Below are 25,521 nucleotides of genomic sequence, written 5' to 3'. Positions count from 1 at the left end.
TGGAGTTGCCTGGCACAAGGGAGCTGGGGTGGGTTTGTGCACAGCAGCAAGGAAATAAGATGTGTCTGTCTCTCTCTGCATCCCCCGGGGCTGGGGCGTGCCCGTGTTCGGGACTGGGGAGCGGCAAAGCTGCCTCGGCAGCCAGGGATGCTGAGTCCTGCCCCTGCCGGTGCTTCCCAGAGCTCACAGAGTCAGCACTGTGGCTTGGCCGGCTCCAGGCAGCACAAGGAGGCTGGGAAGGGTTTGGGGCAGTTTTGGGAGAGCCACAGTGATGCTGTTAATTGGGTGCATTTTGGAAGACAGAACTCTTCCCTTAAGGCTGGCACAAGCTGGGGCAGTGCATGACCTGCTCCTGTCCTGTGGCTTTGGGAGTGGGAAACAGTGACCAGGATACAGTTACCTTCTCAGAGTGACACACATCTGTGGCTGCTGCATACCTGGGACAGCAAACTGCCCCAGTGGCACCCAAATCTCTCCTGAGGCCCAGCTCCCCTCCTTGCTGTTCCAGCCAGGCCCCTGCCAGCTGGCACAGGCTCCCTGCTCCCACCCTCATGCCAACTCCTCTCCCTGTGTGCATCTGTGAGTGCCTGTGTGCTGATGCTGCAAGCAGGGAATGTGGGAATATGCCCTTAACCCGAGGGAGAAAGAGTGTGGGGATGGGGAGAAGCAGGTGTAATTTAACTGGGAAAGATGTGTAACATGCCATGGGCTGGACACGGAGAGCCTCAGAACTGGGGCAATCCTGCAGTGACAGGGTGCTTTGCTTAGGAGTGTGCTACTAACACCTTGAGCCTGCTCAGCAGCCTGGCTTTGTAAAACTGACCTGTGGGATGAGAAGGTCAGGGACTGGAAATACTGCAAGGACGGCAGGAAGGGCTGGAAGGGAAGGAAGATGCACACCCTCCTGAGAAATGCGGTCTTGAGGGGGATTTTTTCAGGCATAGCGGGAAGAAGCTGGAACCAAAGAGAAGGCTTGTGGTGGACTGCTGCAGTAAGATGGTACCTTGGAAGGCAGGGAGCAGGGGGCGAACGGAGCAGTGTCCCAGCCAGGCACTCAGCCTGGAAGCACAGCAGCCTGGAGTGAGGAGCACCAGAGTCGGGGCCAAAGCTGGAACTGCTGGAGAGGCAATGAGTGCATGCTGGGTGACTCCCTTGGCTGCCCAGCACCTCTCATGTCACCTTTCATGGGGTCTGGCACACAGCAGCTCCCTGGCAGCCTCTGGGAAAAGCCAAGCCAGGTCTTGGGTGAAAAGCACAACACCAGACTGGGAATCCAGGACAACTTTCTTTATTGCTACCAGAAGGCTTTCATCAGTACAATGGCTCTGGATACGATACCTTCCTCAGGGCTGTGGAGAGAGCTTAGAGTCGGGACAGGGTGTTCTGAGAACAGGGTGTCACATGGAGGAGACGCGTTAAAGGTCAGACTCTTGGTTAGAAGTTACATGAACACGAAACTCGAGGGTCGGGGTGTTTTGTTTTGGTTCTGTGCCTGATGTTGACACTTGTTCCAAACCTCAGGCGTCTGCAGCCGCCTGGCACCTCACCCAGCAGTGCTGGGAAACGTGCAGGAGAACCAAGCTCTGCACTATTCAGTGGTTACATTTGATGGAGAGAACCAAGCCTTGGTGAGAATCCACACTGACTGCACACAGCAAGAAAAAACAAGGTTTTCAGTTCTAGTGATGAAAAACCCTGTAATTGCTTTCTGTGCTGGAGAGGCAAACTAGTGTAACAGGGAGAAGTCTCTGTGCGAGGCACAGAGCCCCTTCACACTCCTGTGGGAATTACTGAAGTGTGGAGAAGTTTGCAAGCACTGGTTTGGGTTTTTTCCCTGCCTAATCTTGTGTTTAAATCCAGTTTTTCAATATTATCACATTTAAACACCCTACTATAAACGATAGAGGTTTTCTGTTTAAAAGGGCAAAAGAAAGCTGTGGTGGAGGTGGGGCAGGACAGAATGTCACGCACGAGACTGGCCAAGAACTAAAAGAGGAGCAGGCAGAAAGGGAGCAAGGAGTGGGTGAGAATGGGATCAGAGAGGCATTAGGTGGCTGGGAAACCTGGAACAGCTCTGCAGGGCTGATCTGCGAGCTCTCGGATGTGGAGAATGGGTTACAACACACAGGAGCAGAAAAACAGTGGAACCGACAACACTAGAAAGGAACAGGTTTTTGCTACTTTTTTTGTTTGGTTTTTGGGTCTTTTTTTAGATTTTTATACTTTTTTGTGTTTTTAAGTGCTTAAATAGTGGAACTATAATTAGCCGCACAAGAAATAAAATTCAAAAAAGGGTTGGGATTTTTTTTTTTTCCTGGTTTTCTTTTGGCTCCCTTCAGTTCAGCCTGACAAGGTAAGGCCCCTTCTCGCCCCGCTGAGGCCACGGGCTGCCAGGTCCCGTGGTGGCACTCACAGCTACATGACAGACACCGGCTGCAGCGGCGGGCAAGGGGACGCGCTGCCCTCCTGCCGCGAGACGTCGGCGCCGCAAACAGAGCCCACGTTCTCCAGGGCCACTGCCTCCGGAGCCAGGTCTTCGTTGTAGAGGCGCTTGATGCCGTCGTAGAAGTCGTCCACTTCCATCTCTTCCACCTTGCGCTTGGCGGAGCCAGGCTTGCAGCCGCTGGCGGGGGCGGGCAGGCGCGGGCAGAGCGCGGCTGTAGCTGTGACGGGCGCTTCTGGCCGGCCGTTGTCCTGGGAGAAACCCGGCCCTGGGACAGAGGAGGGCGGGCGGTGGAACGCTCCTCTGTTACAGGTCACCAGGGTCTGCTGGAGGGGACTGTAGACATATACAGAGTTGGGCAGCAGAGAAGGCTGCAGAGTGGAAAGGTGATGTGCCACCAGCTCCCGGCAGTGGATCAGCTGCGAGCTGTCCATCTGGAGTGGGAAGACAAGCACAGGGACGGCTGCTGTGGGATCGCTAGCAGGGTGAGGAGAGGGCGCGGGCTCCCAGCACCCCGGCCACGCGTGCGCCTCACTTGCCAACGTGCTGCTGACCCTTACCACGGTGACTGCCCAAGATATACCCCCTGCTCCTTCCTGCACCTCGTGGGGAGAAGGAGGCAGAACTTTGAGATATTAAAGGATTTCACTGCCTGTTTTTAGCAGCTGGAGTGTCCTCCCAGAGTACCTGCAAGGTTCCCTGTATGCTGTGAATGAATGGAGGGGAGCCACTAACAAGTGGAATTTTTCCCTGGTGTGTTTTCTCCCTGGTGCAGCAAGGGCCTGTGTACATCAGGGCACACGGCTCCTCCCTGTGACGCAGCGGAGGTGGTCAGGCCTGAGACCTGGCAGCACTGTCCCTACAGCTGTCGCTCCAGGCTGAGGCCCAGCCATCCCCACACGAGCAGAACAGCAGGCAGCCATTGGCAGCAAGGAACGGCAAAGCCCCGGCGGCCTGGAGCGCCAGGCAGGATCTGGCCCCGGCCCCTCCCCACTCCGTGTGCACTGCCCTCCTCACCTGTGCCTTCTGGAGCAGCTCGATGATGAGAGCCAGCCAGTCGGGGAGCAGCTTCTCCAGCTCCAGGCTGACGATGGCCAGCGCCAGCATGGAGCCTTTGAACTGCAGCAGCTGGAAACAGGCCATGCAGTGCAGCAGCTGCTTGGTGAGCGCCGCCACGTGCTGCGAGGGGCTCGGCGTGGGCAGCAGGGCCAGGAGCTGCGGCCTGCTGGACACCGCCACGGCGTGGAACTGCAGGACACAAGCACAGGGGGCAGCTGGCAGTGCTGGCCAGGCCACGGCGCACCTGGGGAACAGCTCACACACGCGAGGGTCCTCCGGCCTCACCCTGGAGGCAATTTCTGCCCCGTGGGGAAAAACCCGGCGTGCCGAACCCACCGAAGCTTGGTGCAGCCCTTCTGGTGGGACCTGCCTAGGCTCCAGGCTCTAGGGCTCTGCAAAAGGCTTTTCCACCCACCCTTCTCTCCCCATTGCACATGTGGCAGTCAGGGGTCCTAGACAAACTCCTCAGGAAAATTCCACAGAGAAGCTCAGGACATCTCCCTTGACGTCCTCTCATATGTGCGCATGTGGCTCTTGGCCGTGCAGGTCTGCAGCAAGCATGGATCCACACTCACAGCCCACCCTTGGGGCTTTCTCCGTAGCTGCACTCCTTGTTTCCCTGCTGCCTGGTGTTTAGCTTTGAGGAAGACCATTGGCAGTGAAGAGTTAGGAGCACAGCTTCCAGGAGCTGTGAATCTATGGCTGAACACACCCCAGACCAGGCCAAAGGGTCAGACGGCAGGCTCACGTTTTGCATATTGCACTTCAAGAGTAACAAGTCTCCTCTGGAATTCTCTGGCAAAGCATTTTCTTTCAGAAACTACAGGTACAGAGGAATTCCAAACAGATTCCAAGGTCTTTGTTCCCCTACAGGTAGAGTTTTTGTCTAGATGCTTCTTGACATGTTATTTGCACTGGCAGACACCAGAAAGAACATCAATAGCCCTTTACTTACAATATGAAGGAAATCCAGTGGCGTTGCCATGTGAAGATCCCAATTCAGTTTATCCAGGATGATCTTCTCCATTCTGCGAATTTCAGCTGGAGAACAACCACAAAAGCTATCCCGAGCCAACACTTTCAGTACTGGAATCCTCTGCAAAAGCCAAGGCAAAAAAAGAAAGGAGAGAACCAGCCATTAGAGAAATCACACCAAATGCTTTGTTCCTGTCCTGGCAAGTGGCAGCCACCAGGAGCAAGCAATGGTAGGGCTGGGACAGAAGATAGTCCAACAGTGCCACAGTAAGAAGAACAGAGTTACCTCATCTTCCTCAATGGTCTTTGCAGCGAGGAAGAAGCAGCTGATTGCAATACAGTTCAGGTACTTGGGACGGGCCTGTGGGACAGGACAGCACAGAGGGCTCTGTGTCAGTTTGATGCAGCAGTGACACCCTGATTATTCTGCTGGGGCATCCCAAGCCCCAGGGTTTCCTTCTGGATGTGCAGGGTGACCTCTGACTACACCCTGGCAGTGGCAAGCTGTGCCAAGCACAAATCCCTGCTCCATGACGTCAGGCAAGGCAGGGATTTGCCAGCCCTGTGATCTGAGTGTGCAGCACTGGATGGGAAAGAGCTCGCGTTTAGGCACTGCAGCGTAACTGGCCAAGAGAAAACCCTGAGGGGAGCTCGTCCCCTCACAGAAAAGCCACTTCACCTGCTGTAGCAGAGCTCTGCTCCAAGTACAGACACGGAATGGGAAGGGAAGTGGGAATTGGAAAACACTGTCTTTGCCTGGGGAAGTGTAACTTGGAAAAACTTTTTTAAAAACCCTTGTGAAATTACCACTTTTAATTTCACACTACAGTTCCCAAAACTGTGGCCCAGGGATTAGTGAGGGAGAGCTGGTCTCTTCCACAAACAAGGAGATGATTTTTAGGCAAGGTAAGAGGAATTTGGAGGGGAAAAGGGGATTTTTTGTGAGCTTTGTGCATGTGACCACCTTGACAAAGGGGCTTCACTCCCACTGGCAGTGAAACAACCACTGGCCATGGCCACATCCTCCAGAGTGGCTGGGGCTGGAAAGGCAGAGGCTATTCCTAAACCCTAGCACAGCTGCAGAGCTAAGCAGCTCCTGACAGCTGAGCTCTCCTGCCTGTGGTCAGAGATGCTGAAGGCAAAGGGAAGTGAAAATCCTGCACTCACACCCTGTACGTGTGCTCGCAGGTGTCCAAGGGAATGAAGTCCCTTAGGGCAGAACTGGGTCCTGCTGAGGGTGCTGTGCAGTGAAATACACAGCACCAGTAACAGCCTGGCTCTGGGTAACAGCCAGTCCCTGCAATCCCCAAGGCTGTTCCTGGGGTAGGGACTGGTGGTGTGCATAATAAAATCCCACCGAGAAGGCCCTGGTGGAAAACCAGGAGTTCAGCTGCATCAGAGGAAGGAGCTTTGTGGGAGAGGAAAAGTGGGCAGGGAGCAGAAAGCCCCAGAGCTCACCCAGGCAAAGCCCCTTTCCCCCTTCCTGTTCACTGCCCTAAGCAGTGGGCTCTGGACTCGCAGTCCCACGCTTTCAGTACAGACTCCTTGGCTGCTCTAACTTGCTGGAAGAAAACCTGCACTTCAGTGCGTTGGCTCTTTGCCACTTCAGCATTTCAGTAAATCAGCTACTTTGGATTCCTAAAAATAATAACTTCCATGGCTTGCACGAAGACACGATCAATATTTATTAATATTTAAGGGGTGAGTTAATGAATGATGTCACCTGTGTCCTACCAAAGTCTCTCACACGGGAAAGCAAGGGCACAGGCTTGGAATGCATCCTCCAGCTGCCATTTCCTAAGGGATACTGCTTGCCCAGCAGGGTGGTGGTGTGGGGTGAGACACGTGCATGGATTGCTGAGCACGGAATGTAACTGAGCAAATGTGGTAAGAGAGCCTGCCAAAGCCAGACTTCACAGCTCCAGGCCAGGGGTTCCAGGTTGGAGCACACTGTGTTTGGTCACCTGGCAGGTGCAAAGCACAGCCCAGCTACAGGGGCCAGAGGGGCAGCAGGGCCCATGTGCAGGGAGCCCAAATGTTTTTCCCCCTTTTTAAGCAGTTTCTATGGAGGAGCAGCCTGAAACCCAAAGGGGCTCATCCATTCCATTTGGGTTCAGCACAGCAGGAGGGCACAGCTGCCACATGGACAGCCTGCACCTGGTGTTTGCTTCCTTTTCTCCTTCCCAGCTCTCAGACATCAGTCCGAGATGGAGTCCATCAGGCTGTAAAGCAGCTTGGTAGGGAGCTACTCCCCCAAAAGCCATTGTCTGTATTTTAACTTTCTTCCCACATTTTTTTTCCCTCCACCACCCCCCTTGCTAGGTTCAAGCCTCTCCTCAGTTTTTTTTCCAGCTGGTTTCCTGCTAGCAGGTGCCCCAGCATTTTGGGGTGGTACAAAGGGGAGGAATGCAGCCACGGAGGTGAGCAGGGCCTGTCCCTGGTGCTGCTCCTCGAGGGCTGGCCTGGGGCTCCTGGGCACTGCCTTTGCCTTCCCAAGTCAGCCCAGGCTCTCCGAGTGCCCAAACCCCGCCAGCTGTGGCTCAAGCACAGCAGGTGCTGCCCACCCACCTGTGAGCAGGGCAGGGGAGGGGTCGGGGGAAGGAAGCGCTTCTGTCCGGCCTCACCGCTCACAGCAATCTGTTCCCGGCTGTGGGGCTGCAAATATTTACCTTTACTGCTGCTAAAAACCTGTCCAAGAGGCTGATGGCCAGGGCGAGCGTTTCTGGGTAAAGGTGGAACTGGTACTTGAGCTTGGCCAGCCACTGGATGACCTCATCCCTCTGCCTTGGAGAAATGGCTACATCCTGGGGGAGAAAAAGGATCAAAGGTGTTACCTCTGCACAAGAGACTCAGCACGGAAACAAAGCCTCCTTTGGAAAGGGGAAGCCTGGAGCCAGCCCCAGTCACCACTCTGTTCATGCAGGTACTTATCCCATCCCAAAAACATGCCCTGGAAAAGACAACTTTCCTTACAGCGATCTCAAACCTCATTCCAGTGTCACTGTCCTCTTTTCTGGGGAAAAGAGGATGGATGACTTGTAGTTTGTTAAGCACTGACAGCCTCAGCTCCAGAGTAGTTCCCAGAAATCCATTACTTATTCAGTTATTATTTTTTAATCTCCTCAGTACCATGTGGGTGCACAGCAATTCCCAGCTGGAACAAAACTCCCCTTGCCAACAGCAGAGTGGAGGGACTCTGTTGGGGTTTTGTGGGGAGAGGTTTATTTTTTTCCTCAAATTATGGGGATTTTTTTTACTTCAGTACCTGTTACAATAAAGAAAATTGCAAACAGCTGACACAAGGCTCTCAGTGGCTCAGTTACCTGGGAATGGGGAGGCAGCAGCTAGAGCTTCACCTGCAGTTTGGGTTTGGTGTTTGGGTTTGGTGTTTGGCCCGTGTTTCCCCCATCAATCTGTTTGGACAGCAGCTAAATTTCAACCACAGGCACAGCTCAGACACAGACACAAAATCCTTCCCTGTTACCCAGTCCACAAATATCTCCAGCTTTCCTAGAGCCTTTCACATCACCCAAGGAACTGTCTGGTCTCACTCCAATGGGGATTTTTGGGGCTGATCAGCCCAGATGTGTCCGGAAGCATGAAAAGCTGGGCTGTAACTGCCCCCAGTAATGCCATGAGGGCAAACCAGCAGGAATTTAGGAACAAACCACCCCAATACTGATACCAAATAAATACTTTAGGCTACATCTACCACTGCAACACCTACGTGTACCTTCCATGACAGTAACCGTGCTCATGTTCTGCCCCGAGCCCCTGCAGTGCCCCGGTGTCACCTGCACTGTCTGCTGCTCCACATCGGCCCCTGCTCTCAGCTGCTGCTCAGCTACAGCCTGCCTCTTGAATAACAAGTACCTGCTATTTTCTCCAGGGAACACTGGTTCTTTCTAAAATCACCGATCCAGTTCCATGGTGAAATGTGAGTCCCCCTGGGGGCAGGAGGGCCCAGGAGCATAATGAGCACACCACACTCCAGGAGAGGTTACTGAATGCTCTGCTCAAGGTGCTCCCGAGAGTGGGAAGGGACCTGGGCTGTACCCGGGGGGAAGAAAGGGGAATGCTCGAGGAGGGGGTGGAAATGGCACCTGTGGTGCTCCTTCTGGGGAGGAGGGCTCTGCCTCAGCAGCCTGGGGGGATTTCAACACCACCACCCCCCCAGTCCTTCCATCCCCGGCAAATCCCGTTCCTGCTTGATCCCACCAAAACAGGCAGCAGCTTCCACAGCTCCCAGTGGCCTCTGTCCTGGCTGGGCGCTGTCTCCCTGCCAAGGCAAAAGATGAGGTCTTCTCCTAAAAACAGCATGTCTGGGAAGAGTTAAGACTCTCTCTGTGCTGCCCTCCCAAAGCCCACCCTTCGTGGGCAGCCAGAAGGCACCGTTTCAGACTCAGGGAGCAGCAGCTGCACACGCAGTGCCTGCAGGGCCTGCCCTTGCCCTGGGAAGGGAAAAGCATCTGACCCAAACCCACAGCGTAGCTGGGATGTGAAGTTAAACCAAGCCCAGCCCCACAGTGCCTGCGGGAGGAAGGAGCAACTGCAAGCACCCTCAGCTTGGTGCATGCCCAGCACAAGGCTGGCTCCAAAATTAAACTGGCTCCTTAAGAACTATCTGGGGAAGCAAAGGAAAGGAGGGGAGTCTCCAGCTCTTTCTGGAACCCTACAAAAAGGGTGTCTACTCCAGACCCTATCTGCAGATAAAAGAGCAGGAGGATGGCAGAATCCCCTCACAGGTGAGTTTAAGCACCAGGAAAGGTTGTTACAGCCTGGTTCAGGTCAGGCAGCAGGAGTGAGAACCGGTCCCCCTGCCCCCCAAAAACCCTGCTGCTGCTCCACGCAGGGCGAGGAGCTTCCCACACAAACACCAGGCTCTATCCCTCTCTCTCTCAGAGGTGTCCCTGTGATACCCTCAGAACACAAATAACAAAATGCAGCACAGGAAAATTAATTAAGCAGCGAGGTCACTGATCCTTAGTTAATTGAAACTAAAAGCAAAATTGAGACCTCTGGGGGCTGAAAGTGAGAAAGTCCCTTTGGGTGGAAAGCGAAGGTTCCTCCTTGGGGCAGAGGTACTTTCCATGTGTCATCCCTGCTCCAGGTAGGAGAACCAGGGACCAAGATGTAGGTGCTCCTGGAGGGCAAGCACAGAGCAGATCATCTCTAGGGATGCTGATCTCTCTCATTCATACCTTGAGACTTATGGAATATGTAGGCTAAAATAAATATTATCTGTGAACTCAAACATGACTCTGTTTTACTGCTGCCTAATCAAGAGAAAACACCTCAGCTTGTAATGTTTTCCTTAATGTCTCCTGTCCTGGACAGGTGTTCTGCTCTTTCCCCACGTCTGTTGCTGCCTGGTCCCTGTGGGCTCCTGGCAGTGAGCAGGTGACCTTTATTAGGACTGGAAATAAGCTGAGCTCTCCAGATTCCTCAAGAGGTACAGAGAAGGAGTGGGGAGACAGAGTGAGCCACAGCAGGAAAGAAAGAAGTTACGACACAAGTGACACTCTCTTTCTATAAAAAATAAATTCAAAAATCTTCACTGACGCCCCTCTCAGCCACAAAGTTACTGGGTAACAGGCAAAAATCAACCTTTGACCAGTCTTTACAGCTCCATTTCTCAAGCCTAAATCCCAAGAACACTCCTGAATGTCACCTGCATCTCATATAACCTGGGGGCGGGGGGGATGGCAAGGGGAACCAGAAGGGAAAAAAAAATCCAAATCCATTCAGAAGCAGGAGGAGGTTCTAAACTCAACCCACTGTTTTACAGGCTGAAAGGCCTTTGTGAGATCTGGCTTTGGTATGTTGCACATACCCAGAACACTGGCCTGCATTTAAAGGAGGGAGTAGGACTTTTTAGACAAGAAGTACAAACAAAACAGAAGAATCAGGTACATGGAATCACCAGGAACCAAGTTCCCAACAGATTCTGTACCCCATGCTAAAAATGGAAAGTCTTCCTGCTTCTTTAACTGTGGATTTCTTTCTTCCTGTCAAGGACCTCAACTGTCACATATTTAGAAACTGAGTTTGTTCCGGTTTTAAACACCAGAACCAAAAATGTCTCTTAAAGAGTCAAAACAGAAAGTTCACTCCCCAAAAATACCTCCCTAGTGTCTCCAATCAGATCACTGGATGTCTGCAGACGCACTCAACGTTTTGTCACTGGCAAAGCAGGTGAGTCCCTTAAACCTCCGTTCAGCTGATCCACCCTTGGAGCAGGGAATGGAAAGTTCTACACGCTTGGGGGTGCCAGATCTGATCCACAGAAGGATGCAGATTTCCCGATTGCCACGGGAAATAAACAACACTGTCGTGCAAGGGAGGTTTTAGGCTGCTGCAGCTGCTTTCAGAGGAAGGCAGTGGATATTAGGGAATCTGACCATCTCCCAGATATTACAGAAAACAGGACAATTCACATTGCACATCCGTGCCTGCACCATCGCCCAAGTGAAGGCTGGGGGAACAGGGGACAGTTGGACAAGTTGGGTGTCCTGAGCCACAGGAACAGAAGGAAATGTGTGCTTACAGACAGGAGTGTTCTCAGCTGCTCCGTGGACTCCCAATCTGGGTTTCCCCCGCGCAGGCAGCTGTGTTTATGCTCTCCTCTCCCTCTGACCTTCCTACCTCTCACACTCACACACGCAGCTTCCACTCCCAGTTAGCCATCCCTTACTGCTCGATCCCTCACTGCACTGATAACGTCAGCGTCTGAGCTGGCATGTAGGAAAACAGAATGAAAAAGGTTACACCAAGACAAAGAGTTTTGGGGATGGAAATCCCAGGTGCAAGGGCAAGCACAGAGGAGGGACTGCTGGGAAGTCCGCCTGAGGCAGGTGGTGGTTTCTGAGCCACCAGAACCAACTTCACCAAGGCAGAAAGGCAAATGCCTCATCCCTGTGAAATCTTCACCCATGAATCTGGTTTGGTTACACTCGAGTCCCTACCCTATCTTGTTCTCTGTAATCTTATCTCCCTGCATTATAATCACCCCAGGAGTACAGCCAGCAGGGAATGACAGGCTGCTCTACCATAAGCCAGAGTCTTAGGCTGTTTGTGCCTCAAGACAGCCACAGCTACAACACACTCCACACCTCTGACAACCAGATCACTTGTTTGGAAACCGAAACATGGATTAACAAAACTAATACTGAGGCCCTTAAAATGTATTTGCTCCTGCCCAACAGCAGCAGCTTCTTGTTTGCCAGACAGAGAAAACAAAGACGACAGGGATTAGCTCTGACAGCAGCTGACTTACCTGTGTGAACGTTTCATGTGGTGTAACAACAGCAAGCCTGGATCCGGGCCCTCAGTGTGACTATTTCAGCCCAACCCAGCAACAAAGGGCTAGAAATTCTGTGACAACGTCCTCACATGCCACATTTTGTTTCAGAGCTTTGTGGAGTGCACAGGTGTTTGCGAGCGCTCAGGTGGGACAGTGCCTCCTCCCAAAGGAGCACAAACTCACTCTGGGCTGGGTGAGGCCGTGAGCAGCTGGGTCCAACCTCCCTGCAGCACAAAAGGGGGCCTGGACTACGGAGCCCCTGTGGGCTCTTCCACCCTGAATTTTCCTCCAGTCCTGTGAGAACATTCCTCACTGGAACAGGCCAGTGCCTGGCTCTGCTTCCCTTGACACGAGCTTGCACCCTGCTCTATAAATAGACCTGCTGGACTCAGTGGGGTTCTTCCTGGAGCAGGCATCAGATCAATGCTGCCATTAGTGAATTACTCCAAGAAAATGAAGCTGCTTTTAAGAACTGTTGCAGAGTTGGTGCCCAGCAGAAACAGGCGCTAATAATCCACAGTTTGTAAAATGAATTTAATCAGGACAATGTATGTGTGTGCTGTCGCAAGCCCAGCAGAGACCTAACCCCGTGTGCTGTGCAGTGTGTTCTGCACCCCTGGGGCAGGTGTGTCCCTCAAATAAAGAGGGAATCGCTTCCTTCAGAGGCTGATTCCCCAGGTGTCAGGAAATGGAACTGCTCCTGAACACCTCCAGTTGCCCCCACACCAACCCCCCCAGGCAGTCTCCTGCCTCTGCTGGGACGGATGATGTGAAGGACAGACATTACCTGATTGGGCTGAATTTTCGGCACATGTGCTTTCCACATTTGAGCTTCCCTAGAGATTGCCATCTCCAGAAGGAGAGACAACCTCTGGCTCTCCAGGGCTCCTGAAAACTTCATGGTAACCCTTGGATCCACCTGCCACCCAGCTGGATACAGCTACCTGCAAAACCAAAGATAGCTGGGTGAAACACTGGGCTGTGCCTGTGCAGGCAAAAGGCGGCGCAGAGGGGAATAAAGCTGCAGGCAATGGAACTGTTCTCCCGGCCCTGGCACAGCCTCACCTGGCAGTAACAGCCTGTCAAAAAACTTGTCCCTTACAAATGGGAAACAAGGCACAGACAAGGCTTTTGTCCTTTATTTCTTTAAAGACAGCAGATTGCACCACCTGCTCTCAAATGGAGAGGACGATCTGATGGAAAAGCTTATTTAGGTAGTAGTTCTGAGACTGTCTACCAGGACTATGGCTACAGATTTTTGACAGTGTTAACTCACTTAGGCAAAACAGGGAAATGGTAAATGAAGGGTAAATCCATGGGAAAGTTATCAAAAATCCCGGTTCTTTGCATGAGGCCTTGTGCAATTCCCCCAAGGTGGATACTGGCCAAACACTAACCAGGCATTTTCATGTGAATACAACAGTCCAGGCTGTATTTACAGGAAATAAACAAGGTGCTGACTCTGAGAAAATAAACAGAATCCACAGGGAAAACAATCCGTTATTATAAATAACAACAAAAGCAGCTCTGAGCAAATGAAGATTCAAGGTGCTTTCCCAGAGCTAAAGGAAACCTTAAAGATCAAGACTGACAGAGAACAAATATTATTCTTTATTCACACACCCTGCACCGGGTATAAACCACACTCCAGTCCCACTTAAGAGTCCAGAAGGTTTTAAGTGGCAAATAAACCTCAGGGCCCTCTGTCCTGAACAGGACCCCCTTCTATATTAGATTTTAATATAACAAATCCTGCTCCGTGAACAGGGGACAGCCTGTACTGGCTTGGCATATCCCTACATGAGATGTCCAGGTGTCACTGAATAGACAGAACACCTGAGAACCAGGAGACCTGAAAAGGAGTCCTAAAGCTCTGTGGCGTGTCTCTTCTCACCAGCCCCTAAACGGCCACTGTGGGCTGAAAAATCCCTATTAGAAATTCCTCTCTTGCCCAGAGGGAGACTCTGCCTAGGGAAGTGAAACTCCGGAACCTCCAACCACAGCTTATTTATGCGCATTTACTCGATCTTGCATTTGTATTTTAAACCTGGGGCTGATCCTGAGGACACTCCCTGTAAATGGGGCTGAAGGGGAAACAGGGACACGGAGTCACAGCCTCCCCTCCAGCTCCTTCCCTCGGGGGCTTCATTAGCACCTCGTGAGCCTCCCATCAGAGCCACAGTTTTCCCTGTGGCCAGTTCCCAAAGGCTGTGTCCTTCACCATCTCACGGCAGAGCTGTGCCAGGCACTGCACCAGGTGGAATGTGGCAAGGGTGGGAGCAGACCCACGGCAGAGGCCGAGGCTAGGAGCAGTGCTGAGAGCCGGGGGAACGGGAGCAGCTCGCTCCACACTCGTCAGGAAAAAAGCAGGAGCTTTATTTAGCCCGGCCATGTCTCCTCATATGAAATATTGATGCTCCTTCCTTGGTTTTGCAGGAAGGAGAGAGTAATTAGCCAACCCCCAAATCACTGGAGACAACCCAGGGAAAAATTTCAGGCCGTTTTCTTCTGTTGTGACTGACAAACATTCCCACCATGTTTACAACACAAATGGGTTTCACAGGCCTCTGGAACCAGACAAGAGATTTTAGTTATCCTGATCCCTTCTGAGGTTGTCCCTGTGCTGCCTGGGCTGGTCAGTGTCCCCGGCAGAGAGAGCTCGGGTGTCCCTGGAGCCACGACACACCCAGGGCCTTGCAAGGGGCGTCTTTAGTGAGCGTTGCTGCCAACTGCTCTCTGGCTGCCAAGGGCAAAAGAGAGGGGAAAATAACCTTTCCTTTGTGAACTAGGGACCTAATTCAATTGAGGGCTGAGGCACAATAACCTTTATAAGGGAAAAAAGAAGAGGAATGACGCGCTTGAAAGTTTCCCTTGGAGCAAGAGCAGTGCGCAGTTTTCCAGCAGAGAGCACAGGCGGGAGCCTGGCCAAGCACCCCGGGGCTGAATCCAGTTTGCATCTCCATTTACATAGCTCTCCATCAGATAAATGCTGCCATTGGAAAAAACCGCCAGCAGGACTGTGTGCAGGCTTCCCAAAACACAAGGGGAGCACAGGCAGAGCAGGCTCTGAGAGGATGAGGAACAGCAGGGCTGGCACAGCTTCCCAAAATCGAGCACAGGGAGGTCCATGGACTCCTCTCTGCCCAGCTCAGGACCTGAGCAGCCCAGAAAAGTGGCAGCAGCACAGCAGAACCCTTCGGCGTGGCAGCACCTCTCAGACAACGGCAGGGCCAGCAGGAGGCCTGAGCCTGTCCCCACACCAAACGTTTCCTCCAGCCAAAAACTTCCCGTGCTTTTCTGCGACTGAGCCCGACTCATCCACAGCTGGAGGAACTGCCCAAGCCGGGACAGTCACCATGAACTAACTCACCCCAGCTTTCTGCTTCTTTCCCTGATTCAGAATTAACCTTTAGCTCCAGGGTGCTGGCTTTTTGGGTTTGGGGTTTTTTTCCCTTGTGGTTACTTTGGGAGTTTTTCAACCACTGTTCAAACAGTTCCTAAAGTTCCTAATCTTCACTGGAAGGTCACCTGGCTGTGCTGAAACCTCTTAAAGAACAGTTGGGGAGTTAATAAAGGAGAAGTGAGCCCGGTCAAGGGACTGGCTTTGACGCCTCCTATGAGGAGCTGCAAGTTGGATCTTGCTCTGAAATTAGAGAATCAAAACCTTGGTGTGAGGTTTTCACTTGTGAGAGGCATCAAAAATCACCTCCTTATTCATGGTAAACACCCCGAGCCGGTCCATAAAATACAGATCTCTCATCTGCTAAAGAGCTTTCTTTGGTCCAAGTTTATAGCTACCTTGACTCAAAGAAGTGCTTTTCAGTTTCCCTGGAGAGATTTTAGGCTGCCACGTGCTGCCGGCTACAGTTTCCAAAAGCAGTTTCTGCAGGAACGGGGCAAACGACTCCCTGACCAAATAACGCTTCATGGTTTGGGGGGTGCATTCGTGTGGGATGCAAAATAGAAGAGCTTTTTTTATTTTTAGGCTTTGCAGTGACTATAACAAGTGCCTCCTGCACCCAAAAGATGCTGCTCCAGGAACATACTATCCACTAGAAGGACAAGCTTCTAACACAGCTCCTGATTTTCCTGCCCCCAGTTGCAATTTAACCATCCTCATACAACTGAACTACCAACAGGATCACTGAAATAATTCAGGGCAGTAACAAAACCCTCTTTGGTTCTGATGGTGGCTTGTTTTCTGTATGCTATGGGGGGGGGGGTTGTTTGTTTGCTTGCTTTTTTAACACAGCTCATTTTCTAAACAATTAACAATATTTCTAGGGCTAGAGACAGCCCAAACCCCATTATCTTTGTTTTGCACATCAATCCAGGTGGGAGTTCTGAACAAGGGGAGTAATTCCAGTAGAGCTGAAGCACCACACCAAATTCTGCAGACCTCATATTTTCAGGGACCAGCAGCCAAATCTGCTTCAGCTTTAGCAAGCAGTAGTAAAATCTCACAGATGACCTGCACACAGATTTTTCTGGGGAGTTGGGGGGAAGGGGAAGCAGAAGGAAGAGAGGAGGAGACTGAATTCCTCGGAGCTCCAGCCAGCCATCTGTGATTTCAAAGGATCCAAGCCTATTGCTAGCAGAAATGTCTAACTGCAAGTTGTGATTAGAAATTTCAAAGCTGTGGCCGGGGGCTGGGATGGATGTTAATTTTAGTACCTGGGGCTTTCTCTCAGCTTAACTCTTTCCTCCTGCCCCGGCAGTGAGGCAGTCTGGAACTCTGTGCTGGCCAGAGGGAAATGCCAAAGCACAGCCCAATGTGACAGCAAAAAATGAGCAGATGACCAGTGTGGGTTCAATTCAACTGCTTTGGGACGTACAAAATAAACGGCCAATGGAAACAGCTCGACAGTGTTGTGGGACAATAAAGATTTTTCAGGCTAAATGGCTGGGAAAAGTACATTTGGGAATATAATTTCAAACGTCAACACCTAAGTAAGCAAGTCTGTTTGAAGGAACAAACTGCCTTCTGGTCAAATACCAAGTCCAGTAAGAATTCTCCCCAGGAGCAGCACTAAGTTCGTGACTAAGGGCCTGCAGGTGATCTCACACCTTTAACCAGCAGCTCCTTTGAGCCGTGCCTTAGCCCAAATTCGGAAAGAGGCAATTTTCTGGAGGCTGGGAGAGGAAGAGGGCCCTTGCCACTTGTCTGTGTGACTCAGCCCGAGCTGCCTCCCACAACCTGGTACAAAGGCAAGGCTGTGAGGTATTTTGGCAGCATCGGTCAGGCGGGCTCATGTACATCACACGCTCGCCACTTCTTTTCCTCCAACCAGATTTTTCCTGGGAGTGCAAATAAAGCTGACCTCATTTTAGTGCCGGTTTTCCAAACAGATGAATTTTTCCAAACATTTTAAAGGAACCTGCCAGCTAAAACCACGGGTCGAACAGGGAATGCAGAGCAGTGTTTTGATGGGAGGGAGGGGAGGGTTTTTTACGTCTTGTTTTGAAACAGAAATCCCAGGGTCCATTTAGCAGCTAGGAAGGAGAAGCCCTCTGGAAAAGGGCTGCTAAGAGATCTCTGCTCCCCTTCATTCCCCCAGCCTTGTGACTGACATCAGGGGTTTGCTGTTTACAGGAAACTTAAAATTGTATTTTCCAAAGTAGGAACTTTTAAAAAACAAGGTAGAAGATGAACTCCTGACTAACATTCACACAATGTCACCATTCTTCCCTCCTGATGAGATGGGTGTGCTTCCAAACCCACGCCTGCCCCACTCCCTGTGCTAGTGGTTCTGGTAGGAAGGGCCAGAGGAGGAGGAGAGGAGGAGGTGGAGGTTTGCATTTCCTTTTTGTCTGGCAGCTGCCAAGATGAGTCCATTAAAGCAGCCTTTGCCCAGAAAGGTCTTTGGTCAGTAAGGGCTTAAATATCTGTGCCATAGCTTTCAAGTGGTGCAAACAGGCTGCTTTAATCACAGCTCTTTTCCCTGCTGCAACAGACCAAGCAAACTGAGGATAAAAGGGAAACTCAGGATTCAGCCCTAGGAGAACAGCTCCAGCTGCAGAACGCATGTGTTGATACAAAAACGGAGATGAAACTCAATATATTTTCGTGAGTTCTGCTCCGAGATGTTGGTTTATTTGAACCTAACAATGAATGGAAGATGTAAATTCCTCACAAGGTTTATATAAATCAGCCACTGGACAGATTTCAGTAGGAATGGGCCGTGCTATTGTTTGGCAGCAGAGTTTGTCCCAAGGCTCAGAAACAGGTCAAGAATGTGATCCTTTATTGTGTGAACTGGGGTGTCACATCAAGGACAGTCAGCCCTCGCCTGGGACAATCACAAGAGTCACATGCCAAAAAGATGGTGCCATCTTCTTGTTCAGAACTGAAGCACCAGACAGAAGAAAGCAAAGAGAAATGAGTGCTGAAATGACCCCCATTATTTTTATGCTTTTTCCCATGTAAACAACAGATAAATCTGAGACAGCAATGGCTGAGCCTTGTACAAATTCCCTGCACACCACTGGCAAAGGAATGAGCAGCTCCCACAGGCAACTGATCAAGGTTTGCATGGCAGCCTCTGGGTTCTGCTCAGGGACTCTCTGGATCTTTTGGGGACAAGGTTCAGGACTACTGGGGAACACCTGTGAACCTCTGAGAACTTGAGGGTGCTGCTGCTGCTGAGCCACTAAATGGAGAGGGGGGGTCTGAGGGAACCCCAGCAGCTTCCAAGGAGCTGCCCTTAGTTAGGGAGAGCCAAGCACCCACTCAGCAGCACCTGGGCTAAGTCTATATAAGAGGCAGCTCGAGGCAATGGTGGCCCCTTTTGCCAGAGCTGCTGTGAAGGGAGACTCTGGCAGCCCTGCTCCAGGATAACCAGCCTCAGGCATGGTGGTGCCTCCCAGGGAGTGCCCAGGGCCTTGGTCCTGCAGAAGGTTTGATTGTCCTGGAAGAGCCGTGGTGCCAAGTGAAGGAGTTTTAGGAGGAAGTGAGCAGGCTGCACCGCATCAGAGTTTCATGGGAGATGGACAGGATTTTCTCTGGGGCTTGGCAGCTTGCAGGGCCTCAGCCCCATCTGCAACAGAGAAGCAGGCAGTGGCCGCCTCCACCATCAAGGTAAGAGAAGTGTCTGGGGAGAAAGGGAAGGGTGAAAGCAGGTGATTGCTGGCACTGAAAGGAAACCTTCTGCTCCACCTCAAGGTTTTTAACTACAAAACAGGTTCAAAGCATGTGGGGTAAGATGACAGGAAGGCCTTAAAAAAAACCAAAACAATAAATGCTGCTTAAGTGGGGTCACTTTCAGCATTTGCATGTAAGCATGGTCACATCTATGAGGTCCCATTCTGGAGAAATCCCCCACACCCTTTCTGGTAGGGAAAGCATGCTGGGGTGCTTCCCTGAGGTGTGTGTCTGCTTATGAACGGTGTGGGGAGGTAACATGGAGAGGTGTGTGCAGGTGAAAGAATACATTGTTGGATCACAGAGGTGTGGTGGGATGGCTCCCATGACCTGGGAGTGCTGCAGAGGAGGGGTACAGGCTCTATTGCCAGGAGGAGATGCTGGTACCTTGGTCCCTCTAGTGACTCCCAACAACTGTGATGTGTGCAGGCAGAGCACAAGGAACCCAGGAGCACCCTGGATAGAGGGATTCCACTGGACCCACAGCCTCTTACAAGGAGGGGCTTGTTGGGACTTGAGAGGGTCAGAGGCTGCCTTGGCTGCAGTGACCGTGGGATAGTGGAGGCAGCTGGGGATGAGGTCAGATGAAAGCCAAAGCCCAGCTGAATTGTGTCTGTGAAGCCTTTTTCAGGGAGAAAATGGGAGAGACTACAGGGGCTCGAGTATTTGGGTAGCAAGAGGAAGGCCAAGGAAAGTCTGGGCAGGCTCCTGGCTGGAAGTAGGGTGTGGATAAGCAGCCAGTGACGTGGAATGCAAAGAGGCTGAATGATTGTGTCCAGAGGGTGGCAATCAGTGACCTCTCTTTACTGTGAGGGTGACAGAGCTTTGGCTGGGTTGCTCAGAGAGGTTGTGGAGTTTCCATCCTTGGAGACACAGAAAGAGTGTTTGGACATGGTGCAGAACAACTGGTTTTAGGTGGCTCTGCTCGAGCTGGGGCCTCAGACAAGTTGACCTTCAGAGGTACTTTGCAGCCTCGAGCACTTGGGGATCTCAAGCGCTAAAGGCTCAAAGCAGCCCACAGCAGCTTGCCTGTTCTTCAGGCAGCAGGAAGGCTTTAAAATTAAAAAAAAAAAAGGGGGCAAACCAAACCTGGCATTATGTAATGTCTCACTGGTAGTCTCCTCAAAGCAACACATGCAGGGCATGATTCACTTCTCCCATCACCAATGTAACTTGGTATAAATCAACAGTAACTTGAAGGAACTCACTCCAAGGAAAACCAACCTCACAAAGTAGGAGGGAGAGCAGTAATTTCATGAAATACGGCCAGAAGCTTTCAAGCCCATAAAAACAAACTCTCTAGAGGCAATTCTAACAGGCATTTGGAATTTGGAATTTAAAGCATCATGCAGCACCTTTTGAGTAATATAATCCCCTGAAACCAAATAAATACAATGCCTCTGTGGGCAAAAACACAGAGACAGGATTCAGCAGTACCTCGTCTTGTCTGTCGGCAGCAGTCAGTCATTAGCACCAATGAACAGTGAGAAAACCAAACAGGTTTATACCCTGTTCAACACCCACATCCAAAAAACGTCTGATTACGACGGCTTGATTCCTCTTGACAACAACAAAAGAGAATTTTGTCTGAAAGCCTAAGTGCTCACCAAGGCCAATATTTTGCTTTGTAGATTCTGATTGGCTTCAGGATAAATTAGTGATTACAGCTAATATCAGAATACAGTGTGAGGCAGTAAAAAGAGATAATTATGAGGAAATGAGGAATTATCTGCTGTTGAAACAATAGCTCAATTATGAGGTACAGCACAGTAGCTGCAGAGCAGCATTCTTGTGCTCTGAGGGTACTGCCTCTTCTTTCTCATCAACCAAGGAGAACCCACAGTTATAAAGCTTAATTATCCTCCAGGAGCTCAGGCTTGCTGACTAATTAGCCTCTTGTTGAGACAATGCAGGAAAGGATATAATTCCAATTGTCCACTAAAATAGCATGGATCAGGCACAGTCCTGGCTCTTCCCTGCGTCTTCATCTCTCCTGTTCTACCATAGCCTTAATATATCTGGAGTTGTGCACCACCTAAAACCAGTCCTGAGCCTAAAATAAACTAAAGCCAGACATGGGAGCTCAGGGGGAGGGGGGGTACAGATGAAGGGGAAGGAAGCAGAGTGTCTGAGGCAGGCTGTACAGCAGCTGGGAGTGCTCCTGCCGCTGCTCCCACAGCAGAGTTGTGTGAATCCCGCTTTGCTCCTGTCACTGCATGCACGGACACACTCGCAGGGCTCCCACAAATAGAGACTAAGCTGAGCTTGATGGTTCGGCTGCATGGCTGCAGTTCGGAGCACGTCAACACCGAGATTTACAGTCAGAGTTATTTAAAAGCGTAAAAGTTGAAGTTTTTAGGAGCCGAGTTCCTGTCCAACAGATCACTGTAGTCAAGTCGCCCCAGCCAAGAAACAGGATCTCACTGTGTGCAGTGAAGAACCACCACAAAGGTCCAAAAGCCTCTGGCAGATGGGTTCATCCAGCAGCTCCCATCATCCTGGTAAAGATGTTTGGTGTCTGGGCTGCTGAGCAATATGGAATATCTGCAGCAACGCGTTATTTATGAGTGAGCTTTTAGAGGAGTTTATGGCACAGCAAGTGCAAATACCCACTGTGGTTAATAAATGAGTGTTGATAACACTTGCAGTCAGCAAACACACGGGAAGGGAAAATGTCAGACCACATCTGTTTTGTACAGAGACTGGAGACACCTGAGATTTCCTTCCATCTCAATGATTTCACTGTGCTTTTTTGGCTTTTGAGAATAGTTTCTTTGAGAATGCAGCACAATAATAGCTATTTTCAATGTAGCAGAATCTCCCTTAAACTCCACCTCCCTGGCTTTCCTGCTGCTTCAGTGGAGCGTGCTGCTGAAAAGGTCTTTGGTCAGGAGCTCCTCGGGCCCTGCAGTGTCATGGAAAAAAGGCAAATACAGGCAGGTTCCCGGGCAAGTTAGGTCTGGGCACACATTCTACGTATTGCAGGGGAGGAACTCGGATCCCACAGCTGTGTTAACACTCCATCTGGAGATGTAGGTCTTCTTCACTCACAGTCTGGTCCATGCTCAGGCAATCGAGTCCTAAGGGTTATCATCTGGCACTCAGAAGATGATGTCTACTTTTCCTGAGGCCACGTGTCCTGCCTGACCATTTTAAAATCCCACAGTGTGGCATAAACTGCAGATGTTTCTATCTATCCCTTCCATCACCCAGTTCAAATGGATTGTTTACGCTGGCGTGATGCTGAACTTTATTTCCTAAATATAAGAAGTGCCTCGTAAAAACACAGTGATTAGACCTGTGCATATAAATGTTCCCCAGAAGCCAGTTCAGCATGAGGTCAAGACTAATTACTGCTTTAACCATTGCATGGCTGCAGGTGTGCACGGGAAAGCGTCTTCCAGCAGGCCCTGAGGGAAGGCACCATCCACCACAGGGATGCTGCTGGAGGTCTCATTTCGGTCCCTGCACGAGGGATGCTAAGAGGCAGGTGAGCACAGAAAGGCTGAGAATGGAAAATGAAAGGGGCTGTAATTACAGAGGAGATACTCAAAGCTTTACAAAGCTGTAAGCACTTGGTCCACCAAAAAGCTTCTCCCAGGGCAGAGAGGAGCAAAGACAGCAGCACTGAACAGTGTGATGCTTGGACTGACCCCTGATGAAACTGATAAATGTAGGTACATGTTACTGGAGCCACCTGAAAACAGGAAAACAACTCATTCACTCACAAATATTGACTGCACCAAAGGGTTACTGTAGGATGGAAGACAGACAGGTCTGGAAGGAGGGAAACAGCCTCCCAAGAGCCAGCCAGAGCAGCTCCTGCGGGCTGTCAGCAGCACGGGCTGCAGCCCTGGGACACCCCAAACATGGAGCAGCGGGAAAGCCTGGCCCCGGCTGGCATCCAGCAAGGAGGACCTTGTGTGGATGGGATCTGGACAGAGCAGGGCTCTCGCCAGAGCCACTATCAGCATTTTTAAGTAGGGTCGCAGACCAAATAAAGCGCAGGGCTTGGGAATACAGAACAGACACAGTAAAAGCAGCAGCTAGGATCAGTCCGGCCACATCAAACTGTGCTAACTTCTACACAGGGCTGAAGGATAATTAAAACTCCGTGTGTGTGTGTGTGTGTGTGTGTGTTTATCTATATACACACACCCCCCACCATGTGAAAGTTCAGTTCCTGCTGGGGAGAAGCCAAAAAATCAGCTTCCCACATCCCACGCCGAGGTCTGTGTAGGCACTGATGAGAACAAGCCCTCCTCCTGCCCTACAAGCCAGCCAAACTACTTGAAAACCAAATCTGAATGGTTTGCAGGGATCCAAAATCCATCCCTCAAGACAAGGAAACCCACGATTGGGTTTTTGAGAGACACCCTCCCTCGCCTTGCCTGACCTGGGCTCCAGGTGCACCTGCAGTGGGGCAGAGGTGGGGGGCACAGCTGCCACCTCTGTGGTGAAAGGGGAGAGGCTGCCCTTTCCCAAGCGTGTCATGCACCACTTGCATCTTGCTCAGCTGAAACATGTTATTAAAAAAAAAAAAATCTCACCCTTCTGTCTTTAAAAGGGGCTGTGCCATGTACATGCTGTTGCAGCACACCACAGAAAGACATGTCTAGGAGCAGACAAAGGCTGATGCTGAATTAATTTTTACGTTCAGGCTTGAATCGGCCTGCTGTCTAAGATCCTTATTTTAACAGTGGTAAAATGAGGGATTCTTCCTTTTTCCCTCCTTCACAGGGTCAAAAAGGGGAGGATAGGAAAGCAGGTTTTTCTGTGTTCAATGGACAAGTTTTCAGGAGAACTTTTATTGTCCTTCTGCTTTCTACCATAGGCACAAAAACCCATGGCAATCTCACTCCCTCCAGTTCATCCCTCTGGAAACGGATTTAGAGTACACAAAGCTGCTCTTCCTTCAAGGAAACTTCTTCCATCGCAGACGGGAGAGCTAAGAGGAAAGCAGGGAGAGTGCAGCCCATCTCTGCAAATGAAGTACACGGAGACAGGAGAACAAAACCCAAAACCAGGAGGCCTACAGGGAAGCTGGAGAGACACTCTTCCTCAGGTACTGTAGTCATAGGACAAGGAGTAATGGGTACAAATTGAAAGAGGGGAAATTTAGGTTCGGTATTCTGAAGAAACTCTTTACTATGAGGGTGGTGAGACACTAGAGCAGGTTGCCCAAGGGACGCTGTGAATGTCCCAACCTTGAAAGTGTTCCAAGCCGGGCTTGGAAGAACCCGGTCACCTGGAGGTGTCCTGCCCGTGGCATAGGGGCTGCGACTACGTCATCTTCAAGGTGCATTCCAGCACCTGAACGTTCTCTGACCGTAAATGCCGTGCGTCGCGCTGTGACCGGAGTCACACCCGGGGCACAGATGCGCTGCTGAGCCCCTGCACGGGGCCGAGGGGACGGGAGAGGGACCCGCACGGGCACACAAAGCACCGCTGGCAGGATGCTTTGCGCGCGTTTACTTTGCGCCTGTACAACCACGGCGTTTGTAACTACGGCGTTGCCCAGCGCACCCCCCACACCCCCGATCCCTCCCCGTCCCCTCCCGGCTCTCACCTCCCCTGCGCGGCGGCGGGGTGCCCGGCGGGGCCCGGCCATCAGCACCCCATGGCGGGGCGGCGGCGCCGGGGCTCCTCCGCGGCGCTTCAGCACCGTGCGGGGCCCATGCCCGGGGCGGCGGCGGCGGCCGGCGGGCTCCTCATGTCGCCATGACGGGAGCGGGAAGGGTGAGGGGGAATCTGCGGGGGCGGGAGGGGCGGGGGGGGGGGAGGGGGGTTAGGCGGGCCGCCGCCGCGCGGGAGGGAGGGAGGGGGGGTTAAATTAAAATAAAATAAAATAAAAATGAAAAGGGAGGGGAGGGGAGCGAGAGGCAGCCCGCAGCCAGCCGCTTCCCGGGGGGTTCGGGGAGGGGAAGGGAAGGGGGAGGGAGAAAGAAGCGCCGGCGAGGCGCGCGAGCGCCCCTCAGCGCGGAACCGCCTCGCCTCAGCGCCGCCGGCAGCGGACAAAGCGCCGCGTCAGGGATGCGCGAGGCCGGCGGCGGCTGGAGGCGGCTCTCCCTTCCCCGTTTTCCCCTCCCGGTTCACCCCTCCCGCTTCTCCCCCCGGCCCGCTGGCTGTGAGGAGGAGCCGGGAGGGCGGGGGGCGTGGGGGAGAGCGTGGACTCTTTTCCCTGGCGGAAGCATCGCGCGGCAGGATCTGCGGCGCGTGCGCGGCTCCGTGAGGGAGCTGGGAGCGAGGGGGGGGCTCCGGGCAGGGGCGGGGGACGGTCGGTGAAGTGGCGTTTAAAACACTGGCGAAGCGACGGCAAAAGGTGTTTATTTGTAAGTTAATTGTAATTAAGCCCCCCGAGTTGTGCCGATCCTCGGCGAAAGTGTCATGGTCTCGTCTGTTCCTTGCGCATCCCGTGTCTCCCAGCTGGAACGGAGTTCCCTGTGTTATCCCTGGTGATCCTTTATTTACTGCGCTGCAGAATGTAAACAGGGACTTGCCCTGGACTTCATTTACTTCCTTAGGTCTTCCCCGGCACAGAGGCCTGCAGCACTGTCCTTTTCCTTGTCGTTTCCAGGCTGTGTCTGGCATTCCCACTGA

The 25,521-nt window shown here is 51.9% G+C and overlaps 1 protein-coding gene across 1 annotated transcript; it reads right to left on the bottom strand.

Moving 5' to 3' along the window:
* Positions 1-1,272: 1,272 nt before the first annotated feature.
* Positions 1,273-25,079, bottom strand: CCNI (cyclin I). The gene is made up of 7 exons (XM_053940534.1): positions 24,491-25,079; positions 12,568-12,724; positions 7,147-7,281; positions 4,764-4,838; positions 4,458-4,598; positions 3,461-3,691; positions 1,273-2,877 (listed from the first exon to the last, which is right to left on the bottom strand). Exons 2-7 carry the CDS (start codon positions 12,679-12,681, stop codon positions 2,416-2,418), a joined length of 1,158 nt encoding a protein of 385 aa, XP_053796509.1. The 5' UTR covers positions 12,682-12,724; positions 24,491-25,079; the 3' UTR covers positions 1,273-2,415.
* Positions 25,080-25,521: the final 442 nt, after the last annotated feature.

Source organism: Vidua chalybeata, chromosome 4 (assembly GCF_026979565.1).
Source record: "Vidua chalybeata isolate OUT-0048 chromosome 4, bVidCha1 merged haplotype, whole genome shotgun sequence".
NCBI lineage: Eukaryota > Metazoa > Chordata > Aves > Passeriformes > Viduidae > Vidua > Vidua chalybeata.
The sequence above is the reverse complement of the archived record's forward strand: the minus strand, read 5'-3'. Positions and strand labels throughout refer to the sequence as shown.